The following is a 13,214-nucleotide window of genomic DNA, read 5'->3' on the forward strand; positions in this document are numbered from 1 at the left end:
CCTCCCCGTCCCCTCCCCACTCTCCAACCCTCCCCCTGCCCTCCCCAATCTCCAACTGTCTCCACCCCCTCCCCACTCTCCAATCCTCCCCACCCCTCCCCACTCTCCAACCCTCCCCGTCCCCTCCCCACTCTCCAACCCTCCCCCTGCCCTCCCCAATCTCCAACTGTCTCAACCCCCTTCCCACTCTCCAACCCTCCCCGTCCCCTCCCCACTCTCCAACCCTCCCCATCCCCTCCCCACTCTCCAACCTTCCCCTGCCCTCCCCAATCTCCAACTGTCTCCACCCCCTCCCCACTCTCCAACCCTTCCTGTCCCTTCCCCACTCTCCAACCCTCCCCATCCCCTCCCCACTCTCCAACTGTCTCCACCCCCTCCTCACTCTCCAACCCTCCCCGTACCCTCCCCACACTCCTACCCCTCTGTCATCTCCCCACTCTCCAACCCTCCCCGTCCCCTCCCCACTCTCCAACCCTCCCCGTCCCCTCCCCACTCTCCAACCGTCTCCATTCCCTCCCCACTCTCCAACCCTCCCCGTACCCTTCCCCACTCTCCAACCCTCCCTGTACCCTTCCCCACTCTCCAACCCTCCCAGTACCCTCCTCACTTTCCAACCCTCCCTGTCCCCTCCCCACCCTCCTAACCCCCCTGTCCCCTCCCCACACTCCTAACCCCCTCTGTCCCCCCCCACACCTGCCCCCCTCTGTCCCCTCCCCACACTCCTAACTCCCCTGTTCCCTCCCCATACTCCTAACCCCCTCTGTCCCTCCCCATACTCCTAACACCCTCTGTCCCCTCCCCATACTCCTACCCCTCCACTGTCCCCTCTCCACAATCCTAACCCCCCCGTCCCCTTCCCACTCCTAACCCCCCTTTCCACACTCCAACCCTCCTCTGCCCCCCCCCCCCACACTCCTACCTCCTCTCTTTGTCCCAATACCTCAGGGCTCAGGGTCATTCTGTGTTGTGGGGTAGGAACAGAAGGATCAGAATCCTGGAAAATTTCAACACTGGAAGCCATTTGGCCAAACACCTTGACACTATTGTAGCAGAGCTCCCCAGTGACCCCACTTCCAGCACTGGGTTTGGAGCAGACTCAATAGCTCCTTACCCCCTCTGCAACCCCCCCACCAGTTTTGTGGAACTGCGATGGGGGTTTCTGCCTCATCGGCTGTAAATCTCCATGCTTCATTTCAGTATGCCCTCACCCTCGGTTCAGGGAAGGGAAGACAGCCCACCTACAATCACAAGGGTCAGGCACCTTCCCCTCTACACCCCGTCCACAGCCATCACACACTTGTGGCACCCTTAATGTTCCCGGTTTTAGCATAACCCGTCTGCTAATAAATCTTGTATCCTGTGAGCCTTCATATAACCTCATTATTAATTTGTCCTGCTTCCTTTAAGAGTGTGGGTGTGCACTCCAAGGCCCCCCCACTCCTCCCACCCTCTTCCCATTCATTGTCACCCTTCCTCAGAGTTATCATCGTATATTTATCAACTGAGCAGACCATCACTTTTCTCTAATGGTTTAAAGCTATAAAGTCTCACTGTCAACACATGGCTGGTTGTTGATTCATCTGCAGACTTCCTCCTTGTGCACTCTACGCTAAAGTGTAATGTATTTAGTAGACACCAAGTGCTTGAGGCCTGAGCTGTGGAATTCCACAGGTGACAGTCTTTCAGTCCCTAAAACACCTGGAAGCCATTCCCTTACCCTTCCTGCCCCAGCATCTGTTTTGAATCTGATTTGCCCCTCCTTTCTCCCCCTTAGACCTGGTTAAAAGCCATACTGTTATCTGGGTAGATCAACTTGAGAACCCCAGCTTCATTAGCACTCCTCAGAGTACGATTCTTATTCAGCAGCTATAGGGACAATCTCTCTCTGTCTCCACCCCTCCAGATACTCTACCTTCCACCTCCGTGGGGCGACTGCAGAGCAGCCACTCTGAATTCTGGTTTCTTCAGCACCTACAGTATCACGGCATGCAGGATCGACTGTGAGACGCGGTACCTGGTGGAGAACTGTAACTGTCGCATGGTACATATGCCAGGTACAGTGGGAGGTAGCCACCCCAACTCCCACCAACCTCACCCCAGCCTCCATCAGCCCCGACCTCATTCTTTTTTCCCAGAGCCCCAACACCCATCTCAACCTCTTGTGACCCCTTACTGGCCTTGTTGTGATGTCCTGAGATCCAACCCTTTCCTAATGAGGTTGTGACTGCCCCAAGCCTTGACAAATAAGGCAGAGAGAGGAGCATCAGTTGATGTAGTATACTTAGATTTCCAGAAGGCATTAGATAAGGTCACACATAAAAGTTTACTGCATAAGAGTGCTTGGAGGTGGATTCATCTTTAATTAATTTGAATTGAGAATAAATGGATTCCCTTTGGGTTAGCAATCAGTGACAAGTAATGTGTAACAGGGGTGAATGTTGGGCCCTGGACTATCAAAGATATTATGGATGAGGGGACTGTGCCAAATTTGCTGACGATACAAAGATAGATGGGTTAGTAAGAGGCGGATACAGAAATCCTAAAAAGATATGTAGGAAACAATTTGTGGAAGAATGTGAGGTTATGGTTCCTTAAAGCTGTCATGGCGGGGGGGGGGGGGCAAGATTGGGGATAAGTTCCCATTACTTATTAAATGCTCCCAATGGCATGCCTCTGACAATGAAGTCCAGCTTGGGTCCTTCACTAAGCCTGGCAGAACTGACAAAGGTGGGTTACTGGCACCTTAAAACCAGTTGCTTTGAGCAGATGGGGCTTGTCAGTGGTAGTTGGCAGCTCTTCTGGGAAAAGGAAAACTCTGATCTCAAACCTCCGCTACCTTGCACCTATACCTACTCATGGGGAAGGTTTCAGGAACAAACCCTGAACTGGAGTCACTAAGGCAGTTCTACATTGAGTTCAATATTGACTAGCAACCCCTGTACGCTGCTGATGCCAAACTGTATCAGTCTCTTCCTTTCCTTTGGATTTATTAGCTGCATGGAGAGGGGGAGCCTGCTACATGGGCCACAGGCTGTTCACCACATCGTATTGCCCTGGCTTGTGTACTGTTTAGCACAATGTGATTACACTTCGGGGCAATAGAGTTCAGAGTTCAATCCCGGCATCCTCTGTAAGTAGTTTTTACGCCCCCTTTGTATGTCTTCCCTGTGGAATGCGTGCGTTTCCTCCGGTGCACTGGTTTCTACCCACAGTCCAAAGTTGTACCAGTTAGTAGGTTAATTTGTCATTGTAAATTGTCCCATGATTAGGCTAGGGTTAAACCAGTGGGTTGCTGCTGGCATGGCTTAAAGGGCCAGAAGGGTCTATTTAGCGCAGTATCTCTAAGTAAGTAAATACTGGTGTCACATAGAGGGCTAGGACACAACATCCATGGTCAACCCTGACCAATGGTGGGCTTCAGTGAGGTTATCCATTCTGGAAAGAAGAGTGAAAAACCAAATTATTATTTGAATGGGGTGAGACTATGAAATGTGGCAACGGATGGTTGGGGATTATGGTATGTGAAAACACAGAGGTTGTTGTGCAGGTATGGTGAGTAATTGAGAAGGATTGTGGGACATTGGCATCTACATTCAAAGATCTTCAAATTTATTTTACTTCAAATATATTTTGTATATTACTGGTAATGTAGTAGCTATATAGGACCCTGGTCAGACCCCACTTGGAGTACTGTGCTCAATACTGTTCGCCTCACTATAGGAATGACATGGAAACCATAGAAAGGGTGCAGAAGAGATTTACAAGGATGTTGCCTGGATTGGGGAGCATGCCTTATGAGAATAGGTTGAATGAACTCGGCTTTTTCTCCTTGGAGCGACAGAGGATGAGAGGTGACCTGATAGAGGTGTATAAGATGATGAGAGGCATTGATTGTGTGGATAGTCAGAGGCTTTTCCCCAGGGCTGGAATGGCTAGCACGAGAGGGCGCAGTTTTAAGGTGCGTGGAAGTAGGTGCAGAGGAGATGTCAGGGTTACGTTTTTTACACAAAGAGTGGTGAGTGCGTGGAATGGGCTGCCAGCAATGGCGGTGGAGGTGGAAACGATAGGATCTTTTAAGAGACTCCTGGATGGCTACATGGAGCTTAGAAAAATAGAGGGCTATGGGTAAGCCTAGGCAGTTCTAAGGTAGGGACATGTTCAGCACAGCTTTCTGGGCTGGAGTACTCTGTTGAATTCTGGTCACCTCATTATAGGAAAAATGTGGAATCTTTAGAGAGGGAGCAGAGGAGATTTACCAGGATGCTGCCTGGATTAGAGAGCAGTCTTATGAGGTAAGGTTGAGTGAGCTCAGCCTTTTTTTGCAGCAAATGAAGATGAGAGGCGATTTCATAGAGATGTGCAGTGGATTCCAGTTAATTGGGACACACCAGGACCAGTATATTTTGGCCCAACTAAGCGGATGCCAAAGTTTCATGGAAATTGTTAAAAAGGTATTTTTTAAAAAAACAAACTACTGTTTAAATGAGTAACAAATTAAGTGTTTAAATGAAAAACAGATTAAATTAGAACTACTACAGCACTATAAAACTGTGTATATGTTCCTAGTAATTATTGACTGAGGAAGTAATCCAGAGTACAGTGAGTTCTTTTCCAAAGTTCTTTTGATTGACTGTAAATGAGCAAAACCTAGTGTAGATAATGGACTGCCTTCATACAATCCTTTTGATGATTGCATTCTCCAAATCTTCATTTTCATTGTGACATTCAAGATGATTGTCAATATCTTCAAATTCTTCATAGTCCCTAACTTGTTGAAACAATGAAATCATTTCATTTTCACTCCTCGCTGTTTCTGGCATCTCCAAGCCTGAATGCTTGAAATCAAAGTGAGCAAAACAGTTCTGAAATGTTGTACTGCTTATTTCTCACCAACCATCAGTAGCAAAAGCTATTGATTTTTGAATACAAACACATACATCTGACACTATTTAAGAACTCTTCACTCTAGACATGATGTAGTGTCTAATGGCTATGTAAGTGCACACGATTGGCGCTAGTTAGAAACTGTTCGGCAAGTCTCCTGTCCGATTAAGCCGCATAGTGCCTCGTATAAACAAAGGGAATCGTGGCTATTTTCATGATTAGTTTGATGAAGAGTTGGCCCAAATAAGCGGCTGCCCCAATTAACTGGAATCCACTGTATAGGATTACTGGAGGCATTGATTGAGTGGACAGTCAGCACCTTTTAGCCCAGGGTGGCAATGTCCAATGCCAGAGACATCCATTTATGATGAATGGAGGGAAGTTCAGGGAGATGTAGCCGGAAGGTTTTTTCCTTTTACACAGAGGGTGGTGGGTGTCTGCAACTCACTGCCAGGGGTGTTGGTAGAAGCTGAAACAATAGGGATATTTAAGAGGCCCTTAAGCACATGGATATGAGAAAAAATGGAGGGTTATGGGTCATGTATTAGGAAAGGGCTATATTGATCCTGGAGTAGGTTAAAAGGTCAGCACAACATAATAGGTCGAAAAGCCCACTCTATGCTGTACTGTTCTAATTTAATTTCTTGAATTTAAATTCTCAGCTGCCCCAGATGGAATTTGAAGGCTTAACTGTTTATTTCAGTGGAGAGGGGTGAAAATGGTGCTAGGTTTTGATGCACCTTCACAGGCAATGGTGAGGCTAGCCCTGGACACCCGTGTACTGTATTTACGTGCTTGTGCTGCGAGGCTGTGCCGGGTAGGGTCACTGGTTGTATGAGGGAGGTTGGGCCAACACTCAGTGGGGTTGGGAAGAATGACAGTGGATGTTATTGAGACAAGGGGTGGGGGGGGGAATTAACAGAATGGGAGGGTATCCCCCACTGGGAGTATCAAGTACCAGGGGAATTCATTTAGAATGAGGGTGTTCCCCATTTCAGAAGGAGACGGAGGTGTTGACTACTTGGCTTCTCTTCCGGGGTCTGTGGAAGCGGATTCTCTGAAAATATCTGAGGAGAGGTTTCATTGGAGAGTTAAAGGGGAGAGAGCAGGGAAGTGGTACTGAGGTCAAGGTCAATCCCACAATGAGAGAGCAGACTCTGGGCTCCTGCTGTGTCTTTTGTGTGTAGCCATTCCTAGCCAGGTCCTGAAAGAGAACATGGAACACTACAACATTGGATAGGCCATTTGTCCCACAGAGTTCTCCTCCTCCCCCATTCCCTTCATATTCATGTGTCTATCTTAAAACCTCTTAAACCCCACCAAACTGTCTGTTTCCACTACTTCCGCTGGTAACCTATCCCAACTTAACACTCCCCATGTTAAAACAAACTTTGCTCCTCACGTCATCTTTAAATATCCCCTCTCTACCCTTAAAAGCATGTCCTCTGGTGTTTGACATTTCTCCCGTGGAAAAGATTCGGTCTACCTTATCTATGCCTCTCACCTGATCTCACAATGCATCAAACATAGTGAATATAAAATTATCCCAATCTCTGACTGTGCCCAAAACAACCCCGATCTCACATTGACCTTCTGTCCTCTCCAACCCCTCCACTTTACTGATCTTTCAGACTAGGTTCACTAATAATGCCCTTGGAATCCTGACCTCTCTCCATGAACCTCAGCCTCTCTTCTGTGACCCTATACCTCTCTGCTCCCTGACCCGGTATCTCCGAGCGTGGCTGAGTTGCTGGGATGTAATAACAGGCACTATATAAATAACTTACTGTGGTTGTTGAGTTCCTCGTGAGTCCTGGGGGTTTGGAAAGCCTCTGAAGCTGCTTTCATGTAAGTATCATCACAAAGAAGGCACAACAGCACCTTTACTTTCTTAGAAGTTTACATAGATTCAATAGACAATAGGTGCAGAAGTAGACCATTCGGCCCTTCGAGCCTGCACCGCCATTTTGAGATCATGGCTAATCAACTACTATCAATACCCGGTTCCTGCCTTGTCCCCATATCCCTTGATTCCCCTATCCATAAGATACCTATCTAGCTCCTTCTTGAAAGCATCCAGAGAATTGGCCTCCATTACCTTCCGAGGCAGTGTATTCCAGACCCCCACAACTCTCTGGGAGAAGAAGTTTTTCCTTAACTCTGTCCTAAATGACCTACCCCTTATTCTCAAACCATGCCCTCTGGTACTGAACTCTCCCAACATCTGGAACATATTTCCTGCCTCTATCTTGTCCAATCCCTTAATAATCTTATATGTTTCAATCAGATCCCCTCTCAATCTCCTTAATTCCAGCGTGTACAAGCCCAGTCTCTCTAACCTCTCTGCGTAAGACAGTCCAGACATCCCAGGAATTAACCTCGTGAATCTACGCTGCACTTCCTCTACAGTCAGGATGTCCTTCCTTAACCCTGGAGACCAAAACTGTACACAATACTCCAGGTGTGGTCTCACCAGGGCTCTGTACAAATGCAAGAGGATTTCCTTGCTCTTGTACTCAATTCCCTTTGTAATAAAGGCCAACATTCCATTTGCCTTCTTCACTGCCTGCTGCACTTGCTCATTCACCTTCAGTGACTGATGAACAAAGACTCCTAGATCTCTTTGTATTTCTCCCTTACCTAACTCTACACTGTTCAGATAATAATCTGCCTTCCTGTTCTTACTCCCAAAGTGGATAACCTCACACTTATCCACATTAAACGTCATCTGCCAAGTATCTGCCCACTCACCCAGCCTATCCAAGTCACCCTGAATTCTCCTAACATCCTCATCACATGTCACACTGCCACCCAGCTTAGTATCATCAGCAAATTTGCTGATGTTATTTTCAATGCCTTCATCCAAATCGTTGACGTAAATTGTAAACAGCTGTGGTCCCAATACAGAGCCCTGTGGCACCCCACTAGTCACCACCTGCCATTCCGAGAAACACCCATTCACCACTACCCTCTGCTTTCTATCTGCCAACCAGTTTTCTATCCATGTCAATGTCTTCCCCCCGATGCCCTGAGCTTTGATTTTACCCACCAATCTCCTATGTGGGACCTTATCAAATGCCTTCTGAAAATCGAGGTACACTACATCCACTGGATCTCCCCCGTCTAACTTCCTGGTTACATCCTCAAAAAACTCCAACAGATTAGTCAAGCATGATTTACCCTTGGTAAATCCATGCTGGCTCGGCCCAATCCTATCACTGCTATCTAGATATGCCACCATTTCATCCTTAATAATGGACTCTAGCATCTTTCCCACCACTGATGTCAGGCTGACAGGTCGATAGTTCTCTGTTTTCTCCCTCCCTCCTTTCTTAAAAAGTGGGATAACATTAGCCATTCTCCAATCCTCAGGAACTGATCCTGAATCTAAGGAACATTGGAAAATGATTACCAATGCATCCGCAATTTTCAGGGCCACCTCCTTTAGTACCCTAGGATGCAGACCATCTGGACCTGGGGGATTTGTCAGCCTTCAGTCCCATCAGTCTTCTCATCACCGTTTCCTTCCTAATGTCAATCTGTTTCATTTCCTCTGTTACCCTATGTCCTTGGCCCATCCATACATCTGGGAGATTGCTTGTGTCTTCCTTAGTGAAAACAGATCTAAAGTACTCATTAAATTCTTCTGCCATTTCTCTGTTTCCCATAACAATTTCACCCAATTCATTCTTCAAGGGCCCAACATTGTTCTTAACTATCTTCTTTCTCTTCATATACCTAAAAAAGCTTTTGCTGTCTTTCTTTATATTCCTGGCTAGCTTGCGTTCGTACCTCATTTTTTCTCCCCGTATTGTCTTTGTAGTTAAGTTCTGTTGTTCCTTAAAAACTTCCCAATCATCTGTCCTCCCACTCACCTTAGCTCTGTCATACTTCCTTTTTTTTAATGCTATGCAATCTCTGACTTCCTTTGTCAACCACTGTGGCCCTTTTCCCCCCTTTGAATCCTTCCTTCTCTGGGGGATGAACTGATTTTGCACCTTGTGCATTATTCCCAAGAACACCTGCCATTGCTGTTCCACTGTCTTTTCTGCTAAGCTATCTGTCCAGTCAACTTTGGCCAGCTCCTCCCTCATGGCTCCATAGTTTCCCCTGTTCAACTGCAACACTGACACCTCCGAGCTGCTCTTATCCTTCTCAAATTGCAGATAAAAACTTATCATATTATGATCACTACCTCCTAATGGCTCCTTTACTGCAAGATCACTTATCAAATCCTGTTCATTACATAACACTAAATCCAGAATAGTCATCCCATGAGCGGGATGTTGTTCTTGGAGGGCGACAGACTCTGGCTGACAAACACAACGGGTCTCAACCCGGTGCCATGATTCTGATACAGGACCCCCTCGGCTGGCATCCGTCTGCATGATCAGGGCACCGAGTTGAGGCCTGTTGCATTTGTCAGCCTCCGAGAAAAACTATCCCATGCAGCAGAAGGAACAACATCCCCGCTCAGTGGCTAGCATGACCCGTTATCTCTAGTCATAACCTAAACATTGCTGCTATAGAGAAACCATTACCTCAGCAGTGGAACATTACAGAGAGGCCATTACATTAACAGTGAAACCTTAAGCATGGTACAATAGATTTACAGTGGGGAGTATCTTGACTGGTTATATTACAGCATGGTATGGAAACACCAATGCCCAGGAATAGAAAGTACTACAGAAAGTGGTGGACGCAACCCCATACATCACAAGAAAGCCCTCCCCACCTTTGAGTACACTTACATTGAGCGCTGCTGCAAGAAAGCAGCATCCATCATTAAAGACCCCCACTTTCTAGTCCATGCCCTCATTTCGCTACTATCATTGGGAAGGAGCTACAGAAGCTTTAGGTCCCACGCCACAAACCTCAGGAACAGTTATTATCCTATAACCACCAGGTTCCTGAACCAGCAAATATAACTTCATTCACCACTTCTCTGAACTGTTTCTATGACTTACAGACTCACACTCAAGGATACTTTAAGGCCTAAGATATAGGAGCAGAATAAGGCTATTTGGCCCATTGAGTCTGCACTGCCATTTTATCATTGCTGATCCATTTCCTTCTCAGTCTCTATATCCTGCCTTCTCCCTGTATTCCTGCACAGGGACTCCCAAGTCTCTTTGCACCCCAGAATTTTGAATTTTCTCTCCATTTAGAAAATAGTCTCTGCTTTTATTTCTTCCACCAAAGTGCATGACCATGCATTTCCTGACACTTAATTTCATCAGCCGCTTCTATACCCATTCTCCTAATCTGTCTAACTCCTTTTGTAGCCTTTCTGCTTCCACAATGTTACCTGCCCCTCCACCTATCTTCTTATCGTCTGCAAATTTGGCCACAAAGCCATCAATTCCATCATCCAAATTATTTACATATAACATAAAAAGAAGCAGCCCCAACACAGACCCTTGTGGAACACCACCAGTCACTGGTGGCCAGATAAGGCTTCCTTTACTTCCAATCTTTGCCTCCTGCCAATCATCCAGTGCTCTATATATACATGACAGTATCTTTTCTATAGTACAATGCGATCTTAACTTAAGCAGCCTTGTGTGTGGTGCCTTGTCAAAGGCCTTCTGAAAATCCAACATCCACTGATTCTCCTTTGTCTATTTTGTTTGTTGTCTCTTCAAAGGATTCTAACAGATTTGTGAAGCAAGACCTTCCCTTAAGGAAACGATGGTGACTTTGGCCTATTTTATCTTGTGCCCCAAAACCACATCAAATACAATAGTCTTCAACATCTTCCCAACCACTGAAGTCAGACTAACTGGCCTATAATTTCCTTTCTTCTGCCTCTCTGACATTTGCAATTTCTGGTCCTCTGGAACCATGCCAGAATCCATTGATTCTTTTGAAGGATCATTACAGATCTCTCCACAATTTCTTCCAACACCTTTCCTAACACTGTGGTATAGACCATCTAGTCCATTTGACTTATCTACCTTAAAACCTTTCAGTTTCCCAAGCACCTTCTCCCTAGCAATGGCTGCTTTACTCACTTCTGCCCCGACACTTTCGATCTACTGGCATACTGTTAGTATCTTCTACAGTGAAGAATGCTGCAAAATACTTAGTTCATCTGCCATTTCTCTGTCCCCCATTACTACCTCTCCAGCATTATTTTCCAGGGTCATTTTATAACTCTTGTACTCAGTTTTTATTTTGCATTTTGTCTTCTTTTGCACATTGGTTGTTTGTCTTTGTTTATGTAGAGTTTTTTTTTGAAAATTCCAGTGTACTACTTTATTTTTCCTGTAAGTGCCTGCAAGAATATGAATCTCAAGGTAGTATATCGTAACATATATGTACTTTGAAAATTATTTTGAATTTTGTCTTTTTCTCCCCCAGGTAATGCAGATGTCTGCACTCCCGAGCAGTACAAGAATTGTGCTGATCCAGCTCTCGGTGAGTCAGGGGCAACCCATTCAGTCTCTTAATAACCAATCTTCATGTTGATCCTTCAAAAGAGAATCCTAATGATTCACCATCTTTGAGGTGTAGACATTTCTTCTTCTCTGTCCTGAAAAGTGACCCCTTGTTAGAGTCACACAGAAGGGAAACAGGCCCTTTGGCCCAACTGGTCCATGTTGACCAAGATAACCACTAAAAATTCAAGATTTTTTAATGTCATTTCCGGCACACGTGTGCGTACTTCCCATTATGCCACTGGCGATAGGGGCAGCAATGAACGTCCTGTATTACTGATGGTGTTCAGGGCTTCCTTCATCATGTCAGTAGCTGCCTTTCGGTTTTCACTACTGTCAGTCATGCAAATCCTAGCTGAAGACTCAGGATTACAGTCACCATCAAATGTAGAAGGATCCTTCATTGCTATTTCCGTAACAATTTTGTTTTACCAGTCAGGGTTGGTAGCCCTGAACTGAACCCCCGAACCTGGAGGACTGGTGGACCATTCTTAGTCTGGTCTCTGTCCTGTGACCCACCAAGAGGCAAAGCATAAAGCCCAGACTCCAGCAAGAAGAGCTCTCCAGGTCATTGAGACATGCAAGGCTCGAAACACAACATCAAGGTTGTGGTCCTCTTGGAGGTGTATACAAGTGAAAGGAGAATTAAATAATTGTTACTCCAGTTCTGATGCAGTACAAAAAAAGAATACAATAATAATAATAATAATAATAATAAAAATAAAAACACAATAAATATAAATACACAGATAGCTTATATATATCGAGTGATTGTATGTCCATAAAGTGACTCCAGGCTGTACATAAGGTGACTGACAGGAAATAGTAAAGTAGTGGAGGAATTAGTGGGTGGAGGTGTTGATCAGTTTTACTGCTTGGGGAAAGTATCTGTTTTTGAGACTGGTGGTGTTGGCGTGGAAGCTGCATAGCCACCTCTTTGATGGGAGTGGGAGAAACAAAATGTGAGCAGGGTGGGTGGGATCCTTCATGATGTTACTGGCCTTTTTCCCAGCACCTTTCTGTATATATGTCCTTGATAGCGGGTATTCTGGTGCCAGTGATGCACTGAGCAGTATCAAGTCCCCATTGTACAGCCTTCCAGTCTGCCGCAATGCAGTTGCATACCAAGCAGTGATGTGGCTCGTTAGGATGCTTTCTGCTGTGCATTTGTAGAATGACTTGAGTATGGATATGCAAAGTCCAGCTCTCTTCAGCTTCCTCAGAAAATAAAGGTGATGGTGAGCTTTCCAGACTCTGTTAAGGATGTGTTTTGGGACCACGTGAGGTTGTATGTGATGTGCACTGTCAGGATTTTGAAACTACTTGCATTTTCCATTGCTGTGCCACCAAAGCCTGGGGTCCTAAGTAGATGGGCCCCCCTCCAACTCCTGTACCATGTGATCTCCCGCTTACTGAGACCCTCTAGCAATGAATCAGTCATGATCCAATCTCTCAAGGCGGGCCCCACGTGTCTGAGGTATCAGTCCGATCAAGATTGTTGTCCCATTGCTTGGAGACTTGAGTTACCTGGTCAGGGGTTCAGCCATGTGCTGATTTATCAGGTTTCATCCTTCATGCGATATATCTGGGTTTTGACTTCAGACAGGAGCTCTCAGGCTTCACTTGCTCTGTGGGTGGAGGTGGATGACAGCTTTGGAAACACCCAGTGCTTTGCTCTTGCTGTTCCCAATATTCAACTCGCTTCCCATTCTCTCTGGCTCTGGATATTTCCTAACTGTTTTGGCCTCTTCCCATTTCTCCTCCACACTCCCTCATTCTTCTACACTCTCTCCATCTCCTCATTCTAACCTTTTTCTTTCAGTCTCAGTTTTCTGTGTGTGCCTCATTCTCTCTATCCTCCCGCCCCCTGACTTCCATCCCTGTGACTTC

The 13,214-nt window shown here is 46.0% G+C and overlaps 1 protein-coding gene across 1 annotated transcript in view; it reads left to right on the top strand.

Moving 5' to 3' along the window:
- The window catches only part of LOC140727697 (acid-sensing ion channel 1-like), a 74,677-nt gene that overhangs the window by 48,779 nt on the left and 12,684 nt on the right, over positions 1–13,214 (top strand). Inside the window, exons 5-6 of the mRNA XM_073045364.1 lie at positions 1,904–2,054; positions 11,248–11,304. Of these exons, the coding sequence (XP_072901465.1) occupies positions 1,904–2,054; positions 11,248–11,304 (208 nt within the window). The remainder of the gene's footprint in view (positions 1–1,903; positions 2,055–11,247; positions 11,305–13,214) is intronic.

The sequence above is a fragment of the Hemitrygon akajei genome, chromosome 1 (genome assembly GCF_048418815.1).
Source record: "Hemitrygon akajei chromosome 1, sHemAka1.3, whole genome shotgun sequence".
NCBI lineage: Eukaryota > Metazoa > Chordata > Chondrichthyes > Myliobatiformes > Dasyatidae > Hemitrygon > Hemitrygon akajei.